Source organism: Saccoglossus kowalevskii, chromosome 13 (assembly GCF_978046115.1).
Source record: "Saccoglossus kowalevskii chromosome 13, keSacKowa6.1, whole genome shotgun sequence".
NCBI classification, from domain to species: Eukaryota; Metazoa; Hemichordata; class Enteropneusta; family Harrimaniidae; genus Saccoglossus; species Saccoglossus kowalevskii.
The window spans coordinates 16549795-16577211 of record NC_140653.1 but is presented as its reverse complement, the minus strand read 5'-3'; the positions used below and the strand labels follow the sequence as shown (position 1 = coordinate 16577211).

Sequence of the window (27417 nt, the reverse complement as noted above, 5' to 3'; positions counted from 1 at the left end):
GGCACACCGATTTGTGCGTTTTCAATGACTGAATAGATAAAATCAGGTGTTGCAATGAGACTAGGTTTTATTACGATTTTTAGCCTAAAAAACACACAGGAACATGAGTTAATCTGTTTCTCAGTAATATGCATGATATGATTTTGTTCGAACTTGGAGGAAAGTAATAACAACACACAGTGGCTTACTTGTTCATTTTTACATTTCATCAAACGTGGCTGTCTAATGGACAATTTGTCATGAAAATCGGCAGTAACCTGTTTGTTTTTTTAATATGAAATCACGACACAAGGATTATATGTATTGCTTCTACTGAAAAACTAATTGGTGGAATGCTGTCAACTTTTTCATCTTGAAAATGCATTGAACTTGTGTTTCTAGGAGATGCATGGGTTGATTTCTTTCAAAATAGATCAGATAAACCATGTGTATTTAATATATGGCCCATGAAAGTGGAAACAAACAAATACAACATGCAACATGGGATATTTATATCTTTACCTACACAGGCTAGATAGTTTCATGCTTCATTAATAGTTGCCATGACTTCACAGAGTAGGTTTCTAATGTACAATTGAAGTTGGATGCTTAACTATATGGTCCTGTGAACTTCTCAAGATGCTTGTTCATGTCTGATCTATTTTGCCAATTTGTATAAATTAGTCTGTACATTCAGGACTTGTGTGTGGTGACATGAATATAAATAAATCTGAAGTCATTCCGCTATGCTTACTGAATTACATCGCCTAAAAATATGTCCGAGCTGTTTCACTATCAATGGCTTGTTTTGTATAATTTTTGAAGCTGATTGAAAACTAAGAAATTGATTTAAAGCTTGTATAATTACTTGTCAACAATGCAGCATGTTGCATTTATTTCTTGTTCAATGATCATTGAATGAGTCTCCATGGAACTGAATTATTTCATGTTTGTTGAGCATAGCATTTTTACCGCTGCCCTGAAGGTATCTTTTGATGGAAGACATTGCGGTTACCAAGGGATTTCTTGAATGGGTGTTTGTTTAAAAAAAATTCCCAGCAGAATTGTCAGTACAGTATCAATGAATTTGTTTGTGTAATGTTTTAACAAAGATGGGTAGTATTTTCCTTTTCCTGATTACTATTTTTTACATGGGTGTGGTACATTTTTGTTAACCTGTTCTCCTTGTATTCGGGAGCGTTTGGCTTTGATCCCTGCCAACTACTCACCCAGCAGTTGAGTTAGTGTACATTCTGCCCAGACCATCAAACACACAGTATTAGGTTTGAAAAATTGCAGTCTTGTCCTGAGAACCAATGAACGATTACAAAACTCCGAACTTAACTATGATAATTGCATTTTCTCGTTACTTAATATACATGAAACTAAACATGTTGTACAATGTATCATGCGAAAGTACATTGTCGCACCCAGACATATATATCGTTGGAACGCATATTTTAGTTTATGTAGAATTATTTTAATTATGCATTGTTACATTTGGATACAATGTATAGCTTTCAGCCAATCACAGTTTACTGCTCAAAATTTGTTATTGTTACAATCTGTCACTTTTTCTGGTTGTGCCACCATCTTGTTATCTCATGGTGTGTTCGGAATGAAACTATCAAATGGTTAACTAATTCTCATGACTGAGTGATTTTTCTGAGTTGACCGTAGACGTTCCTAAATAGTTTGTGGCTATCCCCACATGTACGTCCTGTGTACTTTTCCAGTCCTCCGTGAATGTTAAATAATTCAAGCATCCTTATTGCAGAAAGTAGCAGAAGTAAAATAAATATGTGAAAAAAAAATAAGGATAGGAATTTGAAATTTGAATTTGCTGTTGTGTATGTTACAACTAAAATAACTATTGGCAGTTGGAAACTTTGGAAAGTTCCTGCAGAAAGTTCTTCAAAGACATCCTAGTTACTGATGTAAAATCTTCGACTTAAGCTCGCATCTTGCATGGCGCCAAATAGCCTAACATTTACATGTTTCTTGGACATTGCAGACCTAAAGGAAGGAAGAATGGTCTCACCAAAAATGGAAATGAAAACCATGAACCAAGTCGGTGTGATCATGGATTACTTCCCGCTCCTATTCACGTTGGTAAGTAACCAATTAAATTTGTACATAAATGTTTAAATCTAATATTTCCGCATCTGTAAGTTGGACAGGTGGTGTATTGCATATTTCAAAATTGACTTCCTCTTGGGGCTTTTGTATTCATCGCTGATCATTCATGGTGTTCCTTCATTGCTATGTACGGTGATGGTGTTTGGTTTCAGTCTAGTGCACATGTTTACACCTTGTGTGTTTACATACAGAACATTCCCATCCTGTCTGCTCTCTCACCACTTTTGCACTGAAAACACTCAGTCTTTCTGTGTTGTGTAGTTTCCAGACAATCATGTACATGACGCTTGACCTGAACAAAGAGGGTGGGAGTTTACTATTTTTTCTACTCAAGAATGTGCAGTTTCACAGATGTTTATTTCTAGCTTTTGAAAATTTTTCTTCGTACATTCTAATGAAACAGGACAAAAAATGAATTTGTGGCATCTTGGTATCCATACATAGTCTAGATTGCAACATCTTTGTCACTGTTTTACTATATTCAACACATGTTGTTGTGGTGATATCCATTATTAATTCACATAGTACAGTGATAAGAACAGAATAATAACAACTAAAAACATTATTTGGACTTTCTGGTTATGTCGTAAATGTATCATCACAAGTGGGAGTATTTTTGGTAAAGCAACATAGAATGTTTCGTGACGTAGCTCCACCCTGAGAATTAGTGAGCGTTTCATACTCACTTTAAACATATCCACCCAGTAAGGTTGTCTGAAATATCAACTAATTATTTTGTCAAATCAGAGTGAAGTGGGATTAGTAACGCATCTTATATAGTAGCAAGTGATTCATATTCACGTAGTTAAAGAACACTAATAATACGTGCTACCTAGGTCAGTAATTATTGGCAGTTTGACAGAACAGATAATGTGAGTGGGAGTGGATCAGACAGTATCCTGGGCTGTCCATGAGTGATTCATTCTATTAATTCATTGTGCCCGAGTTGAAACATGAGTAGTATCCAAATAATTAAATTGAATCTTGTTTTCTTGATTACTTTGTATACTGACTCATCTAATCTGTCTAGTCCAACACTTTCTAATCTGAACGTGATGAAATTGTTCGGCTTTTCACAAATCGGTGACCAAATCCCGAAATAATAAGTCAACGAAACAACTCGTATTTATAGCAATTATCATTCTTTTCAAGTTGATCCTCAATACTATCATTCAGGTCTTAACCAAAATATAATATATGGAGTAGTCATCTTGTGTCTAGGGATGTAATAAAGAGACAGCTAATTCTGATCCGAATCTTAATTTATAGTCACTGAGACTTTCTGTAGTACCCGGTACTTATTATGCGCTATACACTTTTATGTACACTTTATACTTCTTTACAGTACTGTTGTTACAATAGAACTTTGAACAAATTTTCGTACACTTCCGTGATTAATTTACTGAATTTATAAATATTAGCCTGATTATAATCAAATACAAATATGTGACTAGCTGTAGTCGAATTGAACACCAATACAAACACGTCTTGTTACACACGGCATAATAACTGTCGCCATGTTATGAAGTTGACAAAGTATGCTTGAAAATCATGGAAATATTTTCAACCCAAAATTTTGCCGAGATATCAAATGCAGTTTATGTTTCAAAATTCACAGCATAGACACTCAGCATTATGACTATATACCATGCTATCACGCAGACCTTAGGTTTGACCAGAAAGTGTCATTGTAGAATACATCTGACCAAAACTGAATGAATACTAGATTTGATGAATAGTGTGTCAAACTACGCTGTTCAACACTTGCACTGTACATTGACTGTACGTGTGATAATATCAGTCAGTCCAGTCCTTGTCATCTGGTCCAACTTCTACACTGACTGTACATGTGATAATATCAGTCTGTCCAGTCCTTGTCATCTGGTCCAACTTCTACACTGACTGTACGTGTGATAATATCAGTCTGTCCAGTCCTTGTCATCTGGTCCAACTTCTACAATGACTGTACGTGTGATAATATCAGTCTGTCCAGTCCTTGTCATCTGGTCCAACTTCTACACTGACTGTACGTGTGATAATATCAGTCTGTCCAGTCATCTGGTCCAACTTCTGCACACTGACTGTTCATGTGATAATATCAGTCTGTCCAGTCCTTGTCATCTGGTCCAACTTCTACACTGACTGTACATGTGATAATATCAGTCTGTCCAGTCATCTGGTCCAACTTCTACACTGACTGTACATGTGATAATATCAGTCTGTCCAGTCATCTGGTCCAACTTCTACACTGACTGTACATGTGATAATATCAGTCAGTTCAGTCATCTGGTCCAACTTCTACACTGACTGTACATGTGATAATATCAGTCAGTCCAGTCCTTGTCATCTGATCCAACTTCTACACTGACTGTACATGTGATAATATCAGTCAGTCCAGTCCTTGTCATCTGGTCCAACTTCTACACTGACTGTACGTGTGATAATATCAGTCAGTCCAGTCCTTGTCATCTGGTCCAACTTCTGCACACTGACTGTACATGTGATAATATCAGTCAGTCCAGTCCTTGTCATCTGGTCCAACTTCTACACTGACTGTACGTGTGATAATATCAGTCAGTCCAGTCCTTGTCATCTGGTCCAACTTCTACACTGACTGTACGTGTGATAATATCAGTCTGTCCAGTCCTTGTCATCTGGTCCAACTTCTACACTGACTGTACGTGTGATAATATCAGTCTGTCCAGTCCTTGTCATCTGGTCCAACTTCTACACTGACTGTACATGTGATAATATCAGTCTGTCCAGTCATCTGGTCCAACTTCTACACTGACTGTACATGTGATAATATCAGTCTGTCCAGTCATCTGGTCCAACTTCTACACTGACTGTACATGTGATAATATCAGTCTGTCCAGTCATCTGGTCCAACTTCTACACTGACTGTACATGTGATAATATCAGTCTGTCCAGTCATCTGGTCCAACTTCTACACTGACTGTACATGTGATAATATCAGTCAGTTCAGTCATCTGGTCCAACTTCTACACTGACTGTACATGTGATAATATCAGTCAGTCCAGTCCTTGTCATCTGATCCAACTTCTACACTGACTGTACATGTGATAATATCAGTCAGTCCAGTCCTTGTCATCTGGTCCAACTTCTACACTGACTGTACGTGTGATAATATCAGTCAGTCCAGTCCTTGTCATCTGGTCCAACTTCTGCACACTGACTGTACATGTGATAATATCAGTCAGTCCAGTCCTTGTCATCTGATCCAACTTCTACATTGACTGTACATGTGATAATATCAGTCAGTCCAGTCCTTGTCATCTGGTCAACTTCTACACTGACTGTACGTGTGATAATATCAGTCTGTCCAGTCCTTGTCATCTGGTCCAACTTCTACACTGACTGTTCATGTGATAATATCAGTCTGTCCAGTCATCTGGTCCAACTTCTACACTAACTGTACATGTGATAATATCAGTCTGTCCAGTCATCTGGTCCAACTTCTACACTGACTGTACATGTGATAATATCAGTCTGTCCAGTCCTTGTCATCTGGTCCAACTTCTGCACACTGACTGTACATGTGATAATATCAGTCAGTCCAGTCCTTGTCATCTGATCCAACTTCTACATTGACTGTACATGTGATAATATCAGTCAGTCCAGTCCTTGTCATCTGGTCCAACTTCTACACTGACTGTACGTGTGATAATATCAGTCTGTCCAGTCCTTGTCATCTGGTCCAACTTCTACACTGACTGTACGTGTGATAATATCAGTCTGTCCAGTCCTTGTCATCTGGTCCAACTTCTACACTGACTGTTCATGTGATAATATCAGTCTGTCCAGTCATCTGGTCCAACTTCTACACTGACTGTACATGTGATAATATCAGTCAGTTCAGTCATCTGGTCCAACTTCTACACTGACTGTACATGTGATAATATCAGTCAGTCCAGTCCTTGTCATCTGATCCAACTTCTACACTGACTGTACATGTGATAATATCAGTCAGTCCAGTCCTTGTCATCTGGTCCAACTTCTACACTGACTGTACGTGTGATAATATCAGTCAGTCCAGTCCTTGTCATTTGGTCCAACTTCTACATTGACTGTACATGTGATAATATCAGTCTGTCCAGTCCTTGTCATCTGGTCCAACTTCTACACTGACTGTACGTGTGATAATATCAGTCTGTCCAGTCATCTGGTCCAACTTCTACATTGACTGTTCATGTGATAATATCAGTCTGTCCAGTCATCTGGTCCAACTTCTACACTAACTGTACATGTGATAATATCAGTCTGTCCAGTCATCTGGTCCAACTTCTACACTGACTGTACATGTGATAATATCAGTCTGTCCAGTCATCTGGTCCAACTTCTACACTGACTGTACATGTGATAATATCAGTCAGTCCAGTCATCTGGTCCAACTTCTACACTGACTGTACATGTGATAATATCAGTCTGTCCAGTCCTTGTCATCTGATCCAACTTCTACACTGACTGTACGTGTGATAATATCAGTCTGTCCAGTCATCTGGTCCAACTTCTACACTGACTGTACATGTGATAATATCAGTCTGTCCAGTCCTTGTCATCTGATCCAACTTCTACACTGACTGTTCATGTGATAATATCAGTCTGTCCAGTCATCTGGTCCAACTTCTACACTGACTGTACATGTGATAATATCAGTCAGTTCAGTCATCTGGTCCAACTTCTACACTGACTGTACATGTGATAATATCAGTCTGTCCAGTCCAGTCATCTGGTCCAACTTCTACACTGACTGTACGTGTGATAATATCAGTCTGTCCAGTCCAGTCATCTGGTCCAACTTCTACACTGACTGTACGTGTGATAATATCAGTCTGTCCAGTCCTTGTCATCTGGTCCAACTTCTACATTGACTGTACATGTGATAATATCAGTCTGTCCAGTCCTTGTCATCTGGTCCAACTTCTACACTGACTGTACATGTGATAATAACAGTCTGTCCAGTCCTTGTCATCTGATCCAACTTCTACACTGACTGTACGTGTGATAATATCAGTCAGTCAAGTCATCTGGTCCAACTTCTACACTGACTGTACGTGTGATAATATCAGTCTGTCCAGTCCTTGTCATCTGGTCCAACTTCTACACTGACTGTACATGTGATAATATCAGTCAGTCCAGTCTTGTCATCTGGTCCAACTTCTACACTGACTGTACATGTGATAATACCAGTCAGTTCAGTCCTTGTCATCTGGTCCAACTTCTGCACACTGACTGTACATGTGATAATATCAGTCAGTCCAGTCCTTGTCATCTGGTCCAACTTCTACATGCTCACAATAATTTTTCTTAGTCCTCACTGACTATTATATCAAATGGCTCAGTAGTTTTTTAAGTACTTCTCTGAACACTGACCGACAAGCACTTAAATGAATATATTTTCAATTTATCTGACACTAATCTGATATTTATTATGTGATTGACCCCCCCCCCCCTTCCCTCCTCGTCTTCTCCTTTATAATGGAATATGATTTAATTGCTTTTGAGCATAGCAGAATCAGAACAATATTGGGTTACAAGTTTTGCAAAAGACAATTTCCGGATTTTGTTAATGGGATTTTTATTACCTACCTTCTGACATTTCAATTCGTGGATCTGCTTGTGATGCATCTTGAAGATGGCACTCTTGTCAATAAATTACATTTTGCAGTTAAATTTATGTGAACAATATACAGCACATGTAAGTGTCCGTATGATGAATTATTATGTGTGTTCTGTTCCCTCCTCTAAGGCATATATGAACCAGTTACTAATTTACTAGCATGTGGTTTTAAAATCTAGAGATACAACCAAAATACTATGTGTGCTATTTAAAATGATTTGTCGAATTCAATTATGCTATCATATTTGCTCTATCAGAATTGATAATTGTATTAAAAAATTCACACACAATTTTTTATTACTTCCTTATAATAAGACACATCACAAAAGTAAAAATATTATCATTTTTTTTTATCTTTACTTATTTGATATTTCAAGTTACAAGGATGAAAAAAAAAATTAAAAATATACTATAGTAGTTCAAAAAGATTGTGTACATAAAATACAGCAAAAATCGCATGTTATTATAGGGCATTTTACCATTGTTCCCTATGGCAAAGATATATCTTTGCTCGTTAATGTCTTGCAAGGTACTTTTCGACGTCTAATTTAAAGTATTTAAAAAATTGACAATATTTTGGTGGGTCTTCAAGCTAGAAATGTGTTTGGTCTATGGAAACTGCTGATAAATTGGCATTTTATGCAAATTATTTTACCGTTTTTTTTTGTTTTTTTTCTAAAAAAAATATTGAAAACCGAAAAATTTCACATACTTACAAGCACTATCAATTGTTTTAAAATGCCATACCTTTGACGATCTCGCAAATTTATACGTTGTCTTATTTGTACTAGGAGTCAATGCCATGCCATTACTATACCAGTGTAATAAGTTTGCCAATAAAATGGAAAGTTCTCTCCCACAATGCATTGCAATGCAATGCATTTGTGCAGTAGTGAAAAACCGACAGCATGGAGAAGCGAACGTGCCTCAGATAAAATATTCCGATATGGCTTATTTTCTTTCGTACCCCATGATTGTGTATGTGCGGCATTGAGAATGGTTTAAAGAGTTCTACTGTGTTAATTACTTTTGGTCGTTTCATCTGTATGTGAATATTTTATAGTTACTTTCTCTGGCTTTGATTTCCATTTTCTATTCTGCTTTGCTTTTTGAAAATCAATTCTCAATTACATGTTTATCAAGGGGCTCCTATTGTAATGTGTCTGTATATAGATTGCAGTCTCCATTTCAATAGTTATCGGACTCAAAATCAAATAATCCTCCTCACTTGTCGCAATTTGCTTGCTGTCTGAGACGGTCTATTCTCATTCGAAAATGTTATACAGTTTGCATTGAAGGAAAAAAAACGCATGAGGAAAAATAATTGCTTTTATTTAGATTTCAAATTGTGTCATTTTTAAAGCATACTGTACTTTATACAATATTATAAAAATCAAAATGGTGCCCAGAATCTATTTTAAAATGCAAATTTGCGGTAGCCACTGGCAACAAGTAATTACAGTACATCATTGCAGTACAGGACATATTTACTTATTCAAGTATATGTGTGTGTGTGGGGGGGGGGTCCGTTCATCTGTTGCTGTTCTGTCTATGTTGTTGTTGTTTTATCTTCAATTTTGGTGATTGATATTTACCAATAACATCTAACTAGGGTGAAATACTAAACATATTATTGCTTTGCGACGACCAGTTAGCAGAAGGTCTGAAACAATTGGTTACTGTTAAAATATAAAGCTAGTTTAATACGTAGAAGCGTTTGTTGTAATAGTAGCTCATCTTGAGTAATAAATATTTATGTCTTATCTCATGTCTTTTTGTTCAAAAGTTTTTGTGTTCTGTGTAGATTTGTTGAAATGAACATGTTGCCAAATCACAGGGAATGCAGCAAATTGGCTCAGAGGGCATCTTTGTGCCCCCCCCCCCCCATCACTCATATTATGTAATCTCTTCCATTTGTCTAGATGTACCTGTAATGAAATGTGCACCTGATTCCTGTAAAACAATTAACTTTAAAAGCATTTTATTTTCCCTCGTTTCAATTACACTATTTCGGTATTTCAGCATTTTGGGCATGTTCAGTAATTTCACATAATAAATTAACGAGTTCTGCATGTGACATCTTAGTTATTAACATTTTCAGATGGTTTTTATTATCGCTGATCAGCGAAAATAATTATGCAGAAAACATCTGAGCAATCATTGCATGTGCACTTATCATATATTGCAGAGGGAACAACGATATAACTTCACTTAATGTCTGTCTAGAAATCTAAATTTATTCCAGTTCCTTTCTAATAAATAACCTTTCTTTTCATTACTGTATTTGTGATTAAGTCATTCTCTTTGTGATTTTACTACAGGCAAGTATTTACGAGAAAAGAGAGTGGATTTTTCATTACCTTATGATATATGGTGGCTCCACGATATGGACAAATTGCCGCCTAAAAACGATGACAGTAAATATAAGAAGATCAGATCAAGTAAGTTGTACATGACCTAATAAGGTGTTTGTTTGTTTGGGTTTGCGATTTAAATATGCGGAGCATCACCATGTTGACTTTACATATTTCTCAAAATCTACATGCGTGCTCGGATTTCCCATATTATTTTTTAAAAAATTTAATTACCTAGACTATAGAGTGAGTAATCATAATTCTTTTTTAAAAAAAATATTTTTAATTTCAAATGGAGTTATTAATGAAAACAAAGACTTGTATCAATCATCAATTTCTCTACTAGATGGACTACTCTGGCCATAATCACTTAAGTCTGCTGACTTTGAATGAGGAGATAAATAACTTGGAATTAATATGTGAGACTTATACCACAAAGTATGCAATAATACATCATACATTGGGTGCATTGACTGACATGTAGTGGAGGTTGATGCGTTCCTGTACTGGCTGAGTGCATATATTGCCGTATTCTCGTGATACATTGTGTAGTAATAATTTAATGAGGACACAACCTGAAATGGCAGAGGAAAACATGTTGCGCTGTGCAAACGTTCAGTGATTGTATTTCTGTCAGGTGCTATAGTGCTTCTACTTCCACTGTTAAAAAAAAATGTTTGATTGTGATGTAAATGTTACGCACATTTTCTAAAATAGGAAGGCACTTTCAACACAACATTTTACGAATGGATGAAATCTCTTGTTGTATAATATGAGGTTATTACGAGAGTACCTCAAAGTATGCATGAAGACAGTACAGCTGGAGTATCGATGACGCCCAGTGGAGGTCGATGCGCGGCGTACTAAGTGCATACTTTGAGGTCTTCTCGTTATAACCTTATTATGTATTATTATACATCTTTTCCTTCCAAAGATACACCATGGGAATGCCAAAATCCAAAATGTTTAGAACAGAATCAGCAAACTTCTTTGTGTGAAGTCCGTTTAAACCCTGGTGGCAGCCATGTTTGTTTGTATTGTTAGAGGCAGCTTACGCGCATAATCATTCCATATTTGGAAATTGCATTTCCTAATATGATAGGATGAAAATACCCTGTAAAATACCGCGGAATTACGACACACTGTAACTTATGCATTGCGGTGATACATGTATAATAATAATATTTATTACTGAACAAGGCATCATTATTGTTACTATGTTCTTATGATTTGTTGTAAATGATTTTGAAATTAAAACACATTTAACTTATTAGATGTCTCAAAGGGAAAACAAAATCACATGTCTGTATATTTATCACTATAATCAGTTTACAAACTCTTAGTATTCAGATGAGAAATATGAATAAACCAATGAACTCAAAATTCACAATCTTTCGTCTAATTGAAGCTGTAGTAATCTACACAAATTGTCATTTAGAAATAATTTAATCTAACGATATTAACAGAATACAATATGATTGCCTTGCACTGCATCAAATTCCCATAATTCGATATGGAATATTAAAATCTGAAATTGAATTAGCTTTAGAATGTTACACGAGTTGGAACGAATTTCTAGTAGGCTAGTAGGCTAGTATTATGGTATTTCATGATTGCTAATATGCTTGTATAAATTCCCCCTGGGAGCAATCTTGAAATGAAATTGCAGATGTACCGTATAATGCGATTTACTTTGTTATGTGCAGTGCAGCATTGAGTGGTTCTAATGGTCAAGTCACAAACACTAATCTAATTTCTCTGTCTGGATTTATCTCACTGATTTTATTTACAACATATAAGCATGCTCAGTAATTGTCAAAATTATATAAACAGCTGGGGACTTCCTGAAATTTAGTATTTTAAGACCCTTTCAGTTTTGATTTTGTAATTTACGCTTACTTAATGTGTGTATGGTGAAAGGATATTGGAAATCTCTTCAACCTCTTGAAACGTATTAGCCTTCTTTGTAAAGTGCCGTTTTGTTGTTGAACATGGTTTGTGCTCATCCTGTGTGCTAACCGCAGGTAAAATGAGTTTCCCTGAAGGGGCCCTCCTACTTAAATGAGCGACTTGAAACAAAATTATTAATATTAATTTTTTTTTGTAGGAAAGAATTTGGTTTAAAGTTCACATTTAAAAAAAAAAATCTTATTGCCCCATTTACTGTCCTGCTAACTATGTAGGGAAGGTGATTGCATTTTCAGCTTACCTTACAGGCAGCAAAACATTTCAATTACTGTTTTTGCTAGGTACATGTACGTGTAGTTAATATCATCGGTGATAAAGGAAAGTGTTGGTCAACTGTTAATGGTAAATTAGGCGTGAATTTACTTTATTAAAGTTGATTATTTATAGTGTTCGCTAAAGTCTAGTTTTTTGAGAAAACTGTTATTTAATGAAAAAGATGACATTATAGGTAAATTACCCATTCCTACCCTCCACTCAACCTCCAATCATGAAAAAAAATAAAGCCATCAACTGAATCTAAAAATACAAATTTATCGACTGTGTGTGTAGCGTGTAATTAGAGGTTTGTAAATAATTTAAAGTTGGTAAATAATTTACTACATTTTAACACTGTACAACACCTTACCTGGGCCCAAGGTGATTTGATATGTGCCATGTGTACATAAAGACTACAATCATGTATTCACTATAAGACCGTTGATACCTATTTGAGATATCTCCTCTCTTCATTATTTTAATTGTACTTCCTATTACTGCTGATCTTAAAAATAAAGCTTTTGGAATTTTCTTATTATTATTCTATTAATTTTGTATTAAAGTCAGATTTATTTCTTAAAGACTAATCATCATAGATTTTTGATGCTGTTGATTGTCTGTTATGGTCTGAAATCTAGATATGTTTACCCTGGCTAGTTTGTAGCTGATACACTGATTTGTAACTGTAATATTGTGACGATTTGAATATTACTATTTTTGATGACTGCTATATATATAAATATATACATGTACTAAATTAAAACAGACGTATGCTCAGTACTTGCGTTTCATTGTAAAAAAAACCTTGGGGTTATTCTACTCTTCACCAGAATGCATTGAACTTTCAAACCCTGTGAATATTAGTATGGTATTCCACTTCTTGGCTTGGTAAGCATGGGGCAAGAATTTTGATAAAAATAAACACTATGGCACTGTTGGAAATTCATCCAGTGGTGTAAAACACACGTCCAGCTGTTAAAATTGTAATAATATCCAGACTTTGGTTGTTTCACAGCATGCTGAAAATTGTAATTCTATCCAATTCGGTATTTATAACTGTGACTGATACATGCCAAAGTCTGTTTCTAAAAAAAATTATGCATTTCGGACAAACCATATCAAATGGTAGATATGTCAGCTGAAAGCTACAAAAATAGATTTGAATCACTTCTCGGTTGTTATTTACATTAAACTATACGTGTACGAAATTGATTTCATTGTATCTCATTCTACCGATTTGTGTTAATACTGATTGAATGCTGAAAGAAAAACATAACAATACAGTACATTTATTAAATAAAATTACAAAGAAGTTGTTGCTATTCCTGTACATGAGATGTTTGTTAATAGTTTATATTGTTAGAGAATCGTGTTTGAGAGTTGTTTAAACATGTGTGACAGTGTCACGCATCATTTTAAAAAAAAATGACTGATTGGAAGTTCTTTATTGCTGAACATACTATGACTTGTCCGTTAAAATGTGCCTAATTGGCAATGACTCGTTCCAAGCTGCTGTACAACATGATTGACTGAAAGTAGCGTAGTCTAATCACAGAGCTGTTTATGGGTGATTTTATCATTATGTGAAAGTTTGAGATGAATTAAAGAGGTGTGCAAGGACGAGAGGAAATTAAGAATTGCCAAGATCGATATAAAGTAGATGTGACTAAAAAGTCATTTAATGATCCTGTCCAGACTGTTTTCATAAGCAACACTTGGAGATCTAACTGTGTGTTGATTTTAACTATTCATCTTTTGCTTAACCTATTATATGTGATGAGGCTAAAATGCAAATTGTGACTGCTGATTAATGGTTGTCTGATTTCTCATCACATTCTGGTCATCGCTGATTGCGAAAATCTCAAAGTAATAATACCCATGGGATCATTATGTAATGTTTTGTGTATTCATTTTAAATCCACTCTGTCTATGAAGCTATACTAATTAGTATGAATCTGCAACGTATATAGGTATAATTGCTGTCAGAGTGTGAATGAAAGTTTACTGCTGTTAGCGGTATGCTAGATAAACCTATAGCAAAGGTTTAATTGGAACCCTGAATGTTAGGAAATTGATCCCCAGGGACAAATATTGATATTTCAGTGAGTTCTATTGCTTTGCTTTATTGGCTGTCAAGAGTGATTCCTTACATACTTGATGTGAGCCCAGGTGGGAGGCGGGAAGTAATGAACATCATTATTTCCACCCCACTGTACCGATGATATGATATGAATAATAATAGCTGGAAGCTAGATTTCTATTCATGTGTGTGCTTGGCAAAAATGCCTACGGAGGTCATCCAGGTTGGCATTTGGAATTAAGGCATGTTTATACCCTGAGCTCAATTACTGTAATCGTATGAAAACATTGAAGAAACACACTGTCAAGGAAAATCGGCCATTATCTCTTGACGATCCCCGGGATGGTAGATCATGAACAAGATCTTTTTGGATCAGGCAGATCTTTTGTAATTAAGTCTCGTTGACTTGTTTGCCTACTCAATCCGAGATTGTCATACATTTGAGATGTCGCATATCATGTACATTTGATGTAAAATGTATGTGTTATTGAGCCGCCTTTCTGCATAATCTAATAATTTCATAGTAGGTGGTTTAAATGACGGAGTACTGGTGCAGCTGCCGCAGTACGTCATTTTATGATTTATTTATTGTTACAATAATTCTAATATGAAATATCATTGATGTAAATGCTGTTCGAATTACCCCAAATGTCACTAGATGGTTTGAAAGTCGAGAGGTGTTCTTTGATGTTAATGTGTAAGTGCCATAGAGAATGATATCAAGGATGAAAAAAACAAAAAAAAACATCTCAGAGGAAAATAGTTGATGGTACCTACTTTGATATTTCATTAGCTGTCATCACTTTCCCATTAAGCCACCTCATTGCAGCATATGTATATAATAATAGGCAATTGGATGAAAAACGAAAAAAAAATGTATGATAATTCTGTGTTGTTTTTCATGAGAAATTATTTTTCCTGCTCATGTGAGTTGTAAGCTCCGTCAAAAGTCAGGTTGATGTACAGTCACTGCCTGCTTGATATTTATTCCTGTTAGTATTATGAAGTTGTAATCTCCATCGTGAATTGTCTTTTTGTCCAGTAATTGCTTGGTTCATTTTTCTTCTTGTTAGTAAAGTGGGTTATAGCTTGGTTGTGTTTTTTTTCTGCTTGTTTGTTGTCCAGTCATTGCTTGCTTGCTTATTACTAGAGTTCATTGTTGTACAAATTATAAACTGTTTTATTATACAACACATTTTTTTCCCCTAAATCCGTGCTATGCATGCGATATCAGTCTGCAGAAATGTATGAGGCTGTGAAGAAATCAATATTTAGTCTTAATCCATCTGTTTTGCTTAAAAAAGACATCATTGTCGGTTGTGAACAGGTATGCATACCACTCCTGCCTCTTATCCATAAACACATCTGTGTTTTAACAGATTTTCTAATAAATTTAATTTTATGATTTTAAGTATGGTATATCAGTATGGTCAAAAACAAACATTTTTTAATATCTTAGATACTGCATGTTGAACAAAGTGGATTACTAGTATGATTTATCGTAAAGTAAAAATAGTAGTTTTTCAGCTCACTGTATAGTATTTGTTAGATGACAAAAAAAAAATTTAAGTGCACTTTCGTATTAGATAATTTCATTGTTTCATCAAATGTATACTCTGCTGTGCTGTGCTAATTTTTAGGTTATATTAAATCTTAATATAATGCATTCATAGACATGAAGAGTTGAACAGTGGTATTAAAAATTACATGTTTTCGACCATATTGCATCTTTGATAATATGTGTTTACATGAAATCATGAATTTAGAGAATAATTTCTATGCTGATTACTATACTGATACTGAAAATTGATACAGAATATGCTAGAATTTTGCTCCATGGGTCAGGTTTTACTAGGTAATAATCGACAGGCTTGTCTTAGAAAATATCTTGATTTTCTTTTGAGATAACAAAATATATGGCAAAAAAAAAAGGGAGGTTAGAGTTCAGCTTCGAATCATGTTGAGTACTCTGAATATATTGACACGCCCCCTCCCCCAGGCTGCTTAATTGGTAAATATTAAAATAAAATGAATTTTGTTCAAACTGTCATATCTGATATTAGTTGATTTTATTCTGTTTGACAGAACAGTGTGGTGTGTAGCAGAAAACAAAGAGTCAATATATATTCTGGATTATAAAATTTGAATTGGAAATGAGGCCATAATGGCATTGTGACTATGATTGATAACATCATATGTAGTCGTTTTTTTTTTTAAATAAAGCATTTGTACAAATAAAGGACAGCCCATTAGTAACAGATTGAATGCGTTTTACCTCTCGCTTTTAATCTCACTATTATATTAATAAAATGAATGCCAATCAGTAAATTTTAATGCTTTATCTCAAAATGTTGCATCACAACTGCTCGCAAGGTAATAAACAGATACTAAAACGAAGGAAATGTACGTTTTGTTTATTTTATTTTTTATATATGTTGATTAGCTACGCTTGATGGAAATATAAATAACCTATTTATTATTGTCACCTGTGTGTGATGTTACATCCAAAACAAATGATATTTATCACAATTTGTCTTCTCATAAACTACTGTTTCAATTCATCAAATTTCGTCTGTAAAAATTTATAACCTTTTTAATAGGTTGTATTTCGTATTGAAATTTTTTTAATTTTACAACAATTGCCTCGGGTCTTTTGAACATTCTGAATTGTGTTGCATGCGATCGTAATGACAGACTGGCTTTTATGAATTGATTTTTTTTGTGACTTTTCAAACCTGTATTTTTATTGTATAATAATATTGATATAAATTTTGATTTTAGTTAATTTTGAGGTCAAGGAAAATCACGAAATGTTTCACTGCTTTAGTGAAATTTTGGCTCATGATTATTTCAAATAATAATGTTGTTTCTGGTGGTAGAATGTTATCTCCCACAATAGCTGTACTACTGCTTTTCTTCTGGGGATTTGTCATAGAGGAAAGTGTTTTTAATTTATATTTCATATATAAAAGGTGCAAATTAGTAAATTTTATAAATTGCACAGTTTGTCTTCAATTATATTACAGACAGAAATGGCTGAACATTGTTACTAGCATGTCTGGATTAATAAATTTGTGCAAACTCTGGTGTGCTGTGACATAATGAAATTATGTTTGCCTACATTCCCCTTGTGAATTAAAGACAAGCTTTCAGTTAAAATATTAGTGTTCCAAGAAATTTGTTTCCATGGTTACATCATATTGAATATATGTAATAGGTGAAACAAAAAATTGAATACAGCTTCTAACATATTTAACTTTGATCCATTTTCCTTTCACACAAAATGGCTGCCATTTCTAGTTGTTTCCATGGAAACAAGTTTCAATTTTTCAGTGTTAGATGAACGAGTAATTTTGCTATAATCTGAAATTATTATTTTTAATTTGATAATTCTTTAAGCATATGACCCTGCTTATAGATTAATATTATTAAAAATATTATAATTGTACACAAAATTATATGACTACTTGCTATTTCTAACTGTAATAACATTATGCGTTTATTATAATTGTTTATAAAGACTTTCAATTCAGACAAACAAATAGGCTTATTAAAGTTTATGTTTTGTAAAGGATTTTTTTTTCATGCAGTAAACTTTCTTGGAATTCACAACAAATTTTACAAAAGCCACGCGCAGTTTGGGTTTGAAAGATCATCATCAGACACGCACGTTATTCACATTTGATTTGTTTTGCATGCAGCAAACAGCTTTCTATTATTACGTCAGTTCTAAGATTAGCAGAATTCCGTAATCATGACAACTATTATAATTTGGTTCCCTGCAGTATTTTGTGTAGTAATTTGTGTTAAGGGACTAAGCAGGGGATGTTCATGAGATGAAGCTTGGTGGTTATAATCAACTATCTCAACAATACAGACCTCGCGACTAATATTCAAACGTAGATTGCTGTTTGCACACATTCCTGAAATAAATGTTGTCTTAGAATTAAAAGTAATCCTTATGGAATATGTTTACCTTGAACAAAATTGAGTAATAATATCGATGTGAATTTTTTTTTTTGTAGAATATTTATGATGCTATTATTAATTAAAAAAAATATATATATTTTTTTTCATCCATGGAAATTTGAATAAAAATGTATTCTGAGGTGTTGGGAGGGCTGTCTTCCGTCATCTATTAAATTGTGTGTTTTAAAAAAAACTCCCACCATCTGTTTCTATATAAAACTACTCATTTCTGGTTTCTTTCAAGTGAGTTTGAACTTGCAGGTAATGGATTACACTTGTTGCTGTACCTTTATCTTGTTCTCAAATTCTGTCCCACCTAGTAACAAATTTGTCGTCTGATTCTGTCAAGTGTTGATGTGAGTGATAATGAAAGTGAGGAATGATTAAATATTAGATTATATATTGTTGAACTTTGGTATTCTGTATTGCGTACATATCCTAGTTAACGGCCAAAATTTCTCGTAATCGACTTTGGACTGCTAGAAATGTGAAGAAAAGACCCGATAAATATGATCCACACCAAAGCAGTCAGGTGGAATATACAGTAAACAACTTAATTTTTACTGCTAGAAGTTTTTGTGATTTGATGATTTTATGGCATTCGTAACAATATTTGCAAAAGTCCTGGACGATCATGAACTACTTTTTATTATTCGAAAAAAAAAAACATGTTTTGCTTGTAGTCTGCTGATATATTAAGTTAAATCACAGTACAAGCTTTTGATTTACCCAGTAGTATATGTCATTACGTAAAAGACAGGCATTTATTTGGTCAAAATAATGATATTTTAATGATCTAGCATACTTGGAAAATGTGCAATGTGTTTCTGATAGAGTAAATGCTGTAGTCGTAATGTGGAGGCTGATGGTGTAGTTAATTTTCCAGAAAGCTGAAAATCAACTGTGGTAGTACATCGCCTGATGGTGTTTTTATTTTCAATTTATTTCGCCTACCCGTAGAGACTGCCAGCAGGTGATGCGATAATATTAAACAAAAACCTTTTGACGCTTTATAACAAGATGACAATAGTATTTACATTTCAACTGTCATTTGTCTCAATTTCTTTAAAATAAATCTATTGACCTCACAGTGAAGTTTACATTATTTTGATTTTAAAAATTCATATTAAGAGAGAGATTGAATTACATTCAATCACTTAGGCAGGCTGACTAATATTATAGCTATATCAATATCCTGATGAAATTTGACAGATGAGAACGATCCTAACAGCAATGAGTAATAAAATTGGTAACACTGTCACTGTATATCTCTGACTTTCCATGTAATTGGTCTTAATTTGAGATGGTGATATTTTAATGGGTTCTTCCAGTATCAGATTTACTTAGAAACTACTCAGTGAAGTGCTCAGTATTAGGTTTTTTCACTCGGCTACTGATTTGCGGTTTCTTGTATTAGAATATCAATTTACATGGTATTACAAAGAGAACAAATATATGATTTAGATGGTCTTGTGAGGAATTATTTTCAAACTATTCTGATTTGTCAAGATCTAGACTCGCCTCAGTGTTAAAAAGTATCAAGCTGTTTCATTTTCAATAATTTGCCGAAACTCTGGACCAAGTCGGCATGTGCCGAAACGTGTGTGAACAGTCGGGAACAAGTCGACATGTGCCGAAAAAAAACTATATGTGCTTGGGGCCGAAAAAATAATTGTTTTTGAATCTTCTTTGCTGTTCCTGTGCACGATGACTCGTAAAAAATACCATAACAGCAATTGGATATAATTGCAATATAGCAATTATTATTATAATATTCGTGTCGATTACCATGTTTTGGTCAAATAACAGATCGAAGAATGAGGGCATGATTTCTGAGTGGGTTTGCAAACGCAACGGAATAATACAAATTTTGGCACGTGCCGAGATCCCATAACGTGTACGTAGCATTTGTATACATGTATTATGTGTTTGTCTAGGGAATAACACCTCCCAGTACACTCAAAATAAAATGGGTGGGAATGTAAGGGCAGGATATCTAATATAAATATATCGCATGTTTTATGTCTAAAACAGCATCACATGAACACATTTATGTTTTTAGTCTGTTCTTGGATTCAATGTTTTGAATATATGAATGAATGCGCACATTTTATTTTTTTACATTGTTATGGCTGTTATGTTTTACACCTTTGCAAAGTAGGGAAGCAACTTAATTTCTGATGCATATGACTTCGGAAAGTTTTCCTTCCATTGCATCATTGGGAAAGATTTAAATCAAACAATAATCAACCAAACACTTGGAAAGTTTAATTCATGTCGTATTTCCTCTGTTCAGTGTAACAAATATTAGACTGTCATGAAATTTCAAGATCTTTTTCTTTTTGTATTCATCTATTTTCAATTGTTTGTTATTTTTGCTGGCCACCAGCATGTCTAGAAGAGAACAAGTTCCTAATATAAATGATCCCTGAACTGAAACTCAAATAGACCTGTTTCAGAAGGTCAACACTAGATGGCGCAATCACCATTCAAATATGAAAGCTTATATGCCATGAGGCTTCCCTTCTCCAACTACTAGTATGTATTTACAGGAGAGGGCACTTTTGAAGTATCAGTAAATGAAAATACATAAATATTCTGATATTCAAATATGTCGCAATCAATATTGTATGTTACTATTGTTACAATATTTGCAGTGTGAAACGTTCCTAGGGTCTCAAAATCCAGTGAGGGTGTCAATTGCTGAATAAACTTTTCAATAAATTTTTTTTGTTTTTTTCAGATATTTATGTTGATGTGAAACCGTATTCTGGTCTAGAAGCAGTTAGCTGTAATTGTATGAAACCAACCAATGGTATTGATAGAGGTTGTGGTGATGACTGTATTAATAAGTAAGTACAAGTTGCATAAAATACTAGTATGAAACCATGTTATGGAATTCATGAATCATACAGTGTAAAATTTCTAATAATTTTTTTGTACTAATTGTAGAATGGTATTCACTGAATGCTCACCTAATCTGTGTCCCTGTGGTGACCACTGCTCTAATATGTCAATTCAGAAACACGAATGGATTACAACGTTAGAAAGACTTCCTGTAAGTATTAACAGTTCCCAGCTCAACATCTGAAAAACACTATTGACCAATCATGCCATTTCAATTGGTTGTGTTTAGAAATTTGGAACGAGAAAAACAAAAAAGTGTATTGTAAAGTGCAATTGCGATTCACATCTAGGGCTAGGGGAGCTAGGGCTAGGGGAGCTAGGTTGTGTGTTCGGTCTGTATTGTATGGTTATGCTGCAGGTACTGAATATGGACTGTAGTCTGTTTATATTAATCATTTATACAATGTGTGTTGGTCAGATAGACTAAGTATTTGTCATCGATGCATTTCAAACTTAACTTTCACTTTCACCAAAATGTGTAAATTACAGTTTTTTATCCTTTGTATTTGTTCTATGAGTAACATATCTTAAATATGTGGACTCTGTTACTTATCTGTTACTTAAGGCACAAAGACAAAATCTCTTTTCCTAGAGCTACTAGCCCAACCGGGGTACCAGAAATTTACAAAATAATGACTCACTGTTTTTACAGTCACCATTTTGTGGGTGTCCTACATTAATTGAGCAATGTTACATTGTTTATTTATTTGTTTGTTTGTTTGTTTGTTTGTGCCCATATTTGTTTGCATTGTTCTATAAAGTGCATATCAAACCAGATGGACTACCCAATATAGTACCTATATAATATTGGACAACCTGCTTTTAAAACTGGTAGCCCAGCAGGCGTCAAAGAAATGTTGTCTGTTTTGAGCGCTGAATACGCATTGTGAGAGTACACCAAAATAGATTAATCTCACCGCATCATATGAATCTCATGTCCCATGAAATTTTACAACATTAACATGAGGACAAATACTGTAAACAGTTTTAATTTGCATGAAACAAATTGCGCGAGTCAGTGAAAATGGTTTTGGGGTTGTATGACACAGTGTCATTGATTTTCATAAAATGTTGCATATTTACAGAGCAATTTACATAAATTGACTTGATGGATTTATGTTCTCTATTTTTTTTTGCAGACTGAAAACAGAGGATGGGGAATCCGAACAAAAGATGCCATAAAAAGTGGACAGTTCATCTTGGAATATGTCGGGGAGGTGGTCAGCGAGAATGAATTTTGGCAACGTGCCATGAAAAATTATCAGAATCGTCGTCATCATTACTGTTTAAATCTCAATAGTGGAATGGTGATTGATGGATACCGAATGGGATGTGAAGGGCGCTTTGTAAACCACAGTTGTGAACCCAATTGTGAAATGCAGAAATGGTAAGTGTTTCTTCCTATGTAACCCTCCCACCCCTTTTGCTATAATAAATTCGCCCACCATGGAAACCATAGCAACAGTGTTGTATTTTCAGCAGTTGAATTTAAAAAAAAAATTTTTTACCTGATATGATCTCAGTCTGTTGCAATATTGCTGTTTTTTTTTTTTTTAATTTCTAGAAATTGCCTTTATCTTGACTGTAGCATACCTAGATAACCCGAATACATTTTTGTAAACCATTCCTAGCCCATCTATACTGAATTAGTATAATTTTCAGGCGTCATAATCGTGAAGTATGAAGCAGTTGTTTTTTAATGATTGCTTTTCGTGGGTAACATCGGTTTATAATTTCCTGTCGCGAGTTTCCTCTGATTTCTGCACCAGTACACCCACGCCTCAGCCATCACAGTGATATTGTCAAGAATCGCAAATCTGTTATTTGTAGTCGTTTACATCAACTACTTAAAGAATTTTTGCAGATTATTGTGAATGCTGCCTTTTCTTTGGAGTATCTTGAATGCTGTATGTGCCCACACAAATATCGTGAGAATTAGAGTGTAATTGTAACATAAAAAATGGTGTTTATGCTTGGATCATGCAAAGATGAAGGCATGTTACGCTCAGTATGAATTTACCGAGATGTCTGTTCTTAATACCAACCGGAAATACAGCTTTGGATTGGAATTGGAGGGATTTTATTGTGGCATTAAAAATAATAGCCCTTAAAGTTAATTAATTTTAGGTGAGAAACCATTAAATGCTGAATTGTTGAAACTTAAATATCGTCAAAAAGATACCGCCTTAATGAAGGGGATGACTGTTTTTGCTTCATGTCGTGTCATACTATTAAGTGCGTTGCGGTGTTTGATTTGATAATGCTATTTATTGTAAATCCTAGCATATCAAATCACCTTAATTTAACCAAAGTCACCTTTAGTCACAAATTCTTAGAATAAACCGACCTGATTTTTTTCAATTTTTGTTCAACACTTTTGTTTGTAGGCAAGGAAAATACATTTTTAATTATTTACATTTTGTTCAAAATCAACAGAAATATCATATGAAAATATTTAAATATGTGCAAAATTTGGAGTCTTGGCTGAAAAAATGATGGCACACATAGGGTTAATTAATATTCTTGTTCTACTAGTAAGGGTTGAATGGGTTAATGATGAATGACAGAGTCGAATTGACATAGATGTAGTGATCATTAAACTACAGGGAATACCAAGTGACAGGGCTAAGTATCTACTCACAGGCAGATGACACAGGCCAAAATTAATAAGATTTCTTCTACTAAGTGGTGGCCTTTGTCAACCCACACAAAGGGAACTGTCAAACTTCGCCTGAGTCACATTTTCAGGTGCTCCGCAAATGTGACCCACGACTATTGAAATCGCGATACAAAGGGAGAAAAACACACACTGGTAATTTACTATCGCATAACTGTCCTTTGTCAGTAAATTGGCGGACAAAGAAGAAGTTTAAAGGATTATGTTGAAGAGGTTGATCGTAGTTTATTTTCTGCGCATTTCAATGAAACCGCAGTGTAGTGTTTGGGGGTGTTCAAATCAATTGAAAAATCTGAATTGAAAAGGAAAGGGAAATCAATTACACAGATGTGTTTTTTTACCCCACAGATAGTTGTCAGCCATTTTATTTAATCGTTTAACAAACCAAATCTGATATAAGCTAATTGAATGTGACAATAAATAAAGCTAAAATACAGAGAACTGTTTTAAACTTTAAAATCATGTGAATTCCTAATCCATTCAAAGCAATGAATGTTTTAAATTGATGTGTTCATGCAATTCTGTGCTTTGTGGTGAATTTCATTGGTAGCGGTTTTCAGGAAATTTTCTTTCCTGCGGCTGTCCACAAATTATTTGCAGTCCCTTCAGTATAACTGATTTATATTTTGTTGACTACTACTGTGTATAAAGCCGCTTTATTAATATTACAAAATTAAGTGAAAATGACCAAATTTTGTAGCAGTGACATAACCTCTTTCAATCATAATAATCCTTAGCAGTGAAAATTAAAGATTTTACAGTATAGTTGTAAGCTATGCATATTTCCTGGTAAATCCCCAACCCTAATTGGTTGGATTTGTTCAGAATTGTTTTCTATTGCTATCTGTAAATCAGAATGAATCGTTTTTTGTTTGATTTGATGTAATAATGGATAGCCTGTACACCACAGTGCAGTCACACAGCAGTTGTCACATGACTAGTTATTGGGATCATTACTATATTTTACTGGATTTTTGCCTCGAGATATATACGTCCTTGATGAGCTGTTTTTCTTGAAAGTTAAATCTTGGCATCAAATGGTGGTTGGGGGTCAAATAATGGGTAACAGGTACTTTAAGTCTTGCTGTTAACGAAAGTGGATTGTCCAACTTTGAGGGGAGGGGGGTGTTTACACTGAGGTTGTTTGTTCAGGGGGAAGGGACAGGGAGTTTGAGAAATGAGGCTGCATTTGTAAGCTTGTTGTGAACAAGAATACATCACCATAGTAACAGACTTGAAATCATGTGTCCCACTTTCTGACTTGCTTGAAACAATTATTGAGACTAATTTGTGCTTTTCTCTTCTAATAATAATAATACGTCAAGCGAACATGTATCCTTAAAAATGAGAGGAAATATTAAACTGTAGTTTCATTGTATATAGTTAAATCTTTTGTTTGAGTAGGTTTTCTGTATGCTATACTGTAGAATACTTTATTTTTGCTTGGAATTTATTTTCCTTATTTTCGCTGAAGGGATGAATCCGTGAAAATAAAAACCAGCGAATATGCTTTTTTTCCTTATATTTCACATTCAACTCATCAAAAATCAGTGAAAATAAATTCCATACAAAATACCCAAAATGCCTTTTCAGCGAAAATTAATTCCAGCTAAAATGAAATATTTCACAGTATGTTATATGCTGCTTGACTGGTCTTTTAATTCTACCAGTAATATATCATACTGTGCCACTGGATCTTTTATTTTATCGATCCTCGCATTTCATTATATTTTGATCTCTGCATTACAGTGTGGATTTTGTGTACCTTCAATTCTGTCTCCTTCCGCTTCATGGCGTTTTTGTTCACTGTTTTGTAACTACGTGTGCTTAGGTGTTATGTTCAAAATTGTGTGAACGGATGGAAGCGATTATTATTACAAAGTATGATATCTTTGTTCGAGAATTGCCAACAGGTGAAATGAAATCTACAAGCTGAAGATACACTCTGTGAATTTCTTGCTTCAAATTACAATTAGAAGATATTGTTCAACAGAAAATGCGTTTTCTGATAGATAACCGAATACAGCTTACTAGAAACGCCACAAGAGATGTACGCTGTCTGATAATGTGATATCGCTTGCAAGGACAAAATGTCACTCAAGTGAAATCTTTACTGCTACAATATTTCCCAATATTTCTGTACATTTGTAATGAGTCCAGTGCCAACTTAAATGTAATTAGAAATTTTAATTGGACACGACAACTGCAGGAAAATGGCATTGTTTGATCCGCAGTGCAGTAGCTAGACATTGGGTTTGTATTGTTGATTTAAATACAAAACTGTGCAATAACGATTGAGTCGCGTTGTTTTCCATCATCCACTCTCCTGAAATGAATTAGCTATAAATCATATTCTGTAGACTAGATGTCGCCATGTACTTTACGTGACAATAATACTTATTTTTGGAAAACTACAGACTAATAATATTCTTCTCTCTGCACCATGATATTTAAAAGTTAAGAGCTGAGAATAATATACTTGACCTTTTATTTCATTTTTTTTGTTCGTTGATCAGCAACTTTTAGATGTTGCTTCTCTCAAAGGTTTTTTCTATCGCACGTGTAAAATGAATTTGATTACAAAATAATATGATGTAGGCGGTTTGCAACAATATTGCCTTCTTTGGCCTTTAGGTGTACTCGTGGGAATTTGTATTTTGTCTACACAGCCTGCTCCTTGTCTATTTACAACGACCGAGTACCTGAAGGGGCTTTCAGATTTTGACTTGTGATATAAAAGGGAGGTCTTCTCAATGTTACAGAGAATGGTCTCTATGCCGCCTGCAGCAAATTTCGTCAACACTGAAAAATAAAATCACAAATTTGTGATAACTTTTTTAATACGAAGATAATTTATACAGGAACTTGTGCTGTACACATTACTACAATTTTAGATAATCTTGTAAAAATAATATTTATTTTTATTTTATTAATTACGATAGATTAAATTTAGTCTACTACACAGTACTGTTTTTATATGTTTCTGTAATTGCCTTATTTTACGTCAGTTAAAATGATAATCTTATGGTGACAAAATGAATGCGTTTTATTCATGTTCATGTTTGGGGGTGTTGAGATAAAATGCATTTGTGTGGACCAGTTGCATTCTAGCTATGTGTTAGCACAACTTTCATGTGGATTGTCTGTTCTACCATATTCTATTAGAAACACATCTAGGTGCATTTATTAAAGCAAACCAACAATACAGTAATAATAATAACAAATTCTGGCACTAAATTTGAAGGTACATATGTATTATTGAACTAAAATGCTGAAAAATTCTTGTGTATTCCCGCTGAAAACTAGTATCATAAATATTGTTTAAATTTAAAAAATATGTATCATATTTAATAAGATTGACTTTCATGCGAGAATGATTGAAACTGGTTTATATGAAGGGGTGCATCTTATAATGGAAATATGGTACTTCAGAAAACTATCTTATATT

The 27417-nt window shown here is 34.3% G+C and overlaps 1 protein-coding gene across 4 annotated transcripts in view; it reads left to right on the top strand.

The window, feature by feature from the left end:
• Positions 1 to 27417, top strand: part of LOC100373611 (uncharacterized) — a 101644-nt gene that overhangs the window by 57360 nt on the left and 16867 nt on the right. For all 4 annotated transcript variants that reach the window (XM_085506976.1, XM_085506975.1, XM_006813966.3 and 1 more), the window contains 5 exons: positions 1994 to 2091; positions 10081 to 10200; positions 21129 to 21237; positions 21338 to 21443; positions 22432 to 22679. In XM_085506976.1, coding sequence (XP_085363102.1) covers positions 1994 to 2091; positions 10081 to 10200; positions 21129 to 21237; positions 21338 to 21443; positions 22432 to 22679 — 681 coding nt within the window. The remainder of the gene's footprint in view (positions 1 to 1993; positions 2092 to 10080; positions 10201 to 21128; positions 21238 to 21337; positions 21444 to 22431; positions 22680 to 27417) is intronic.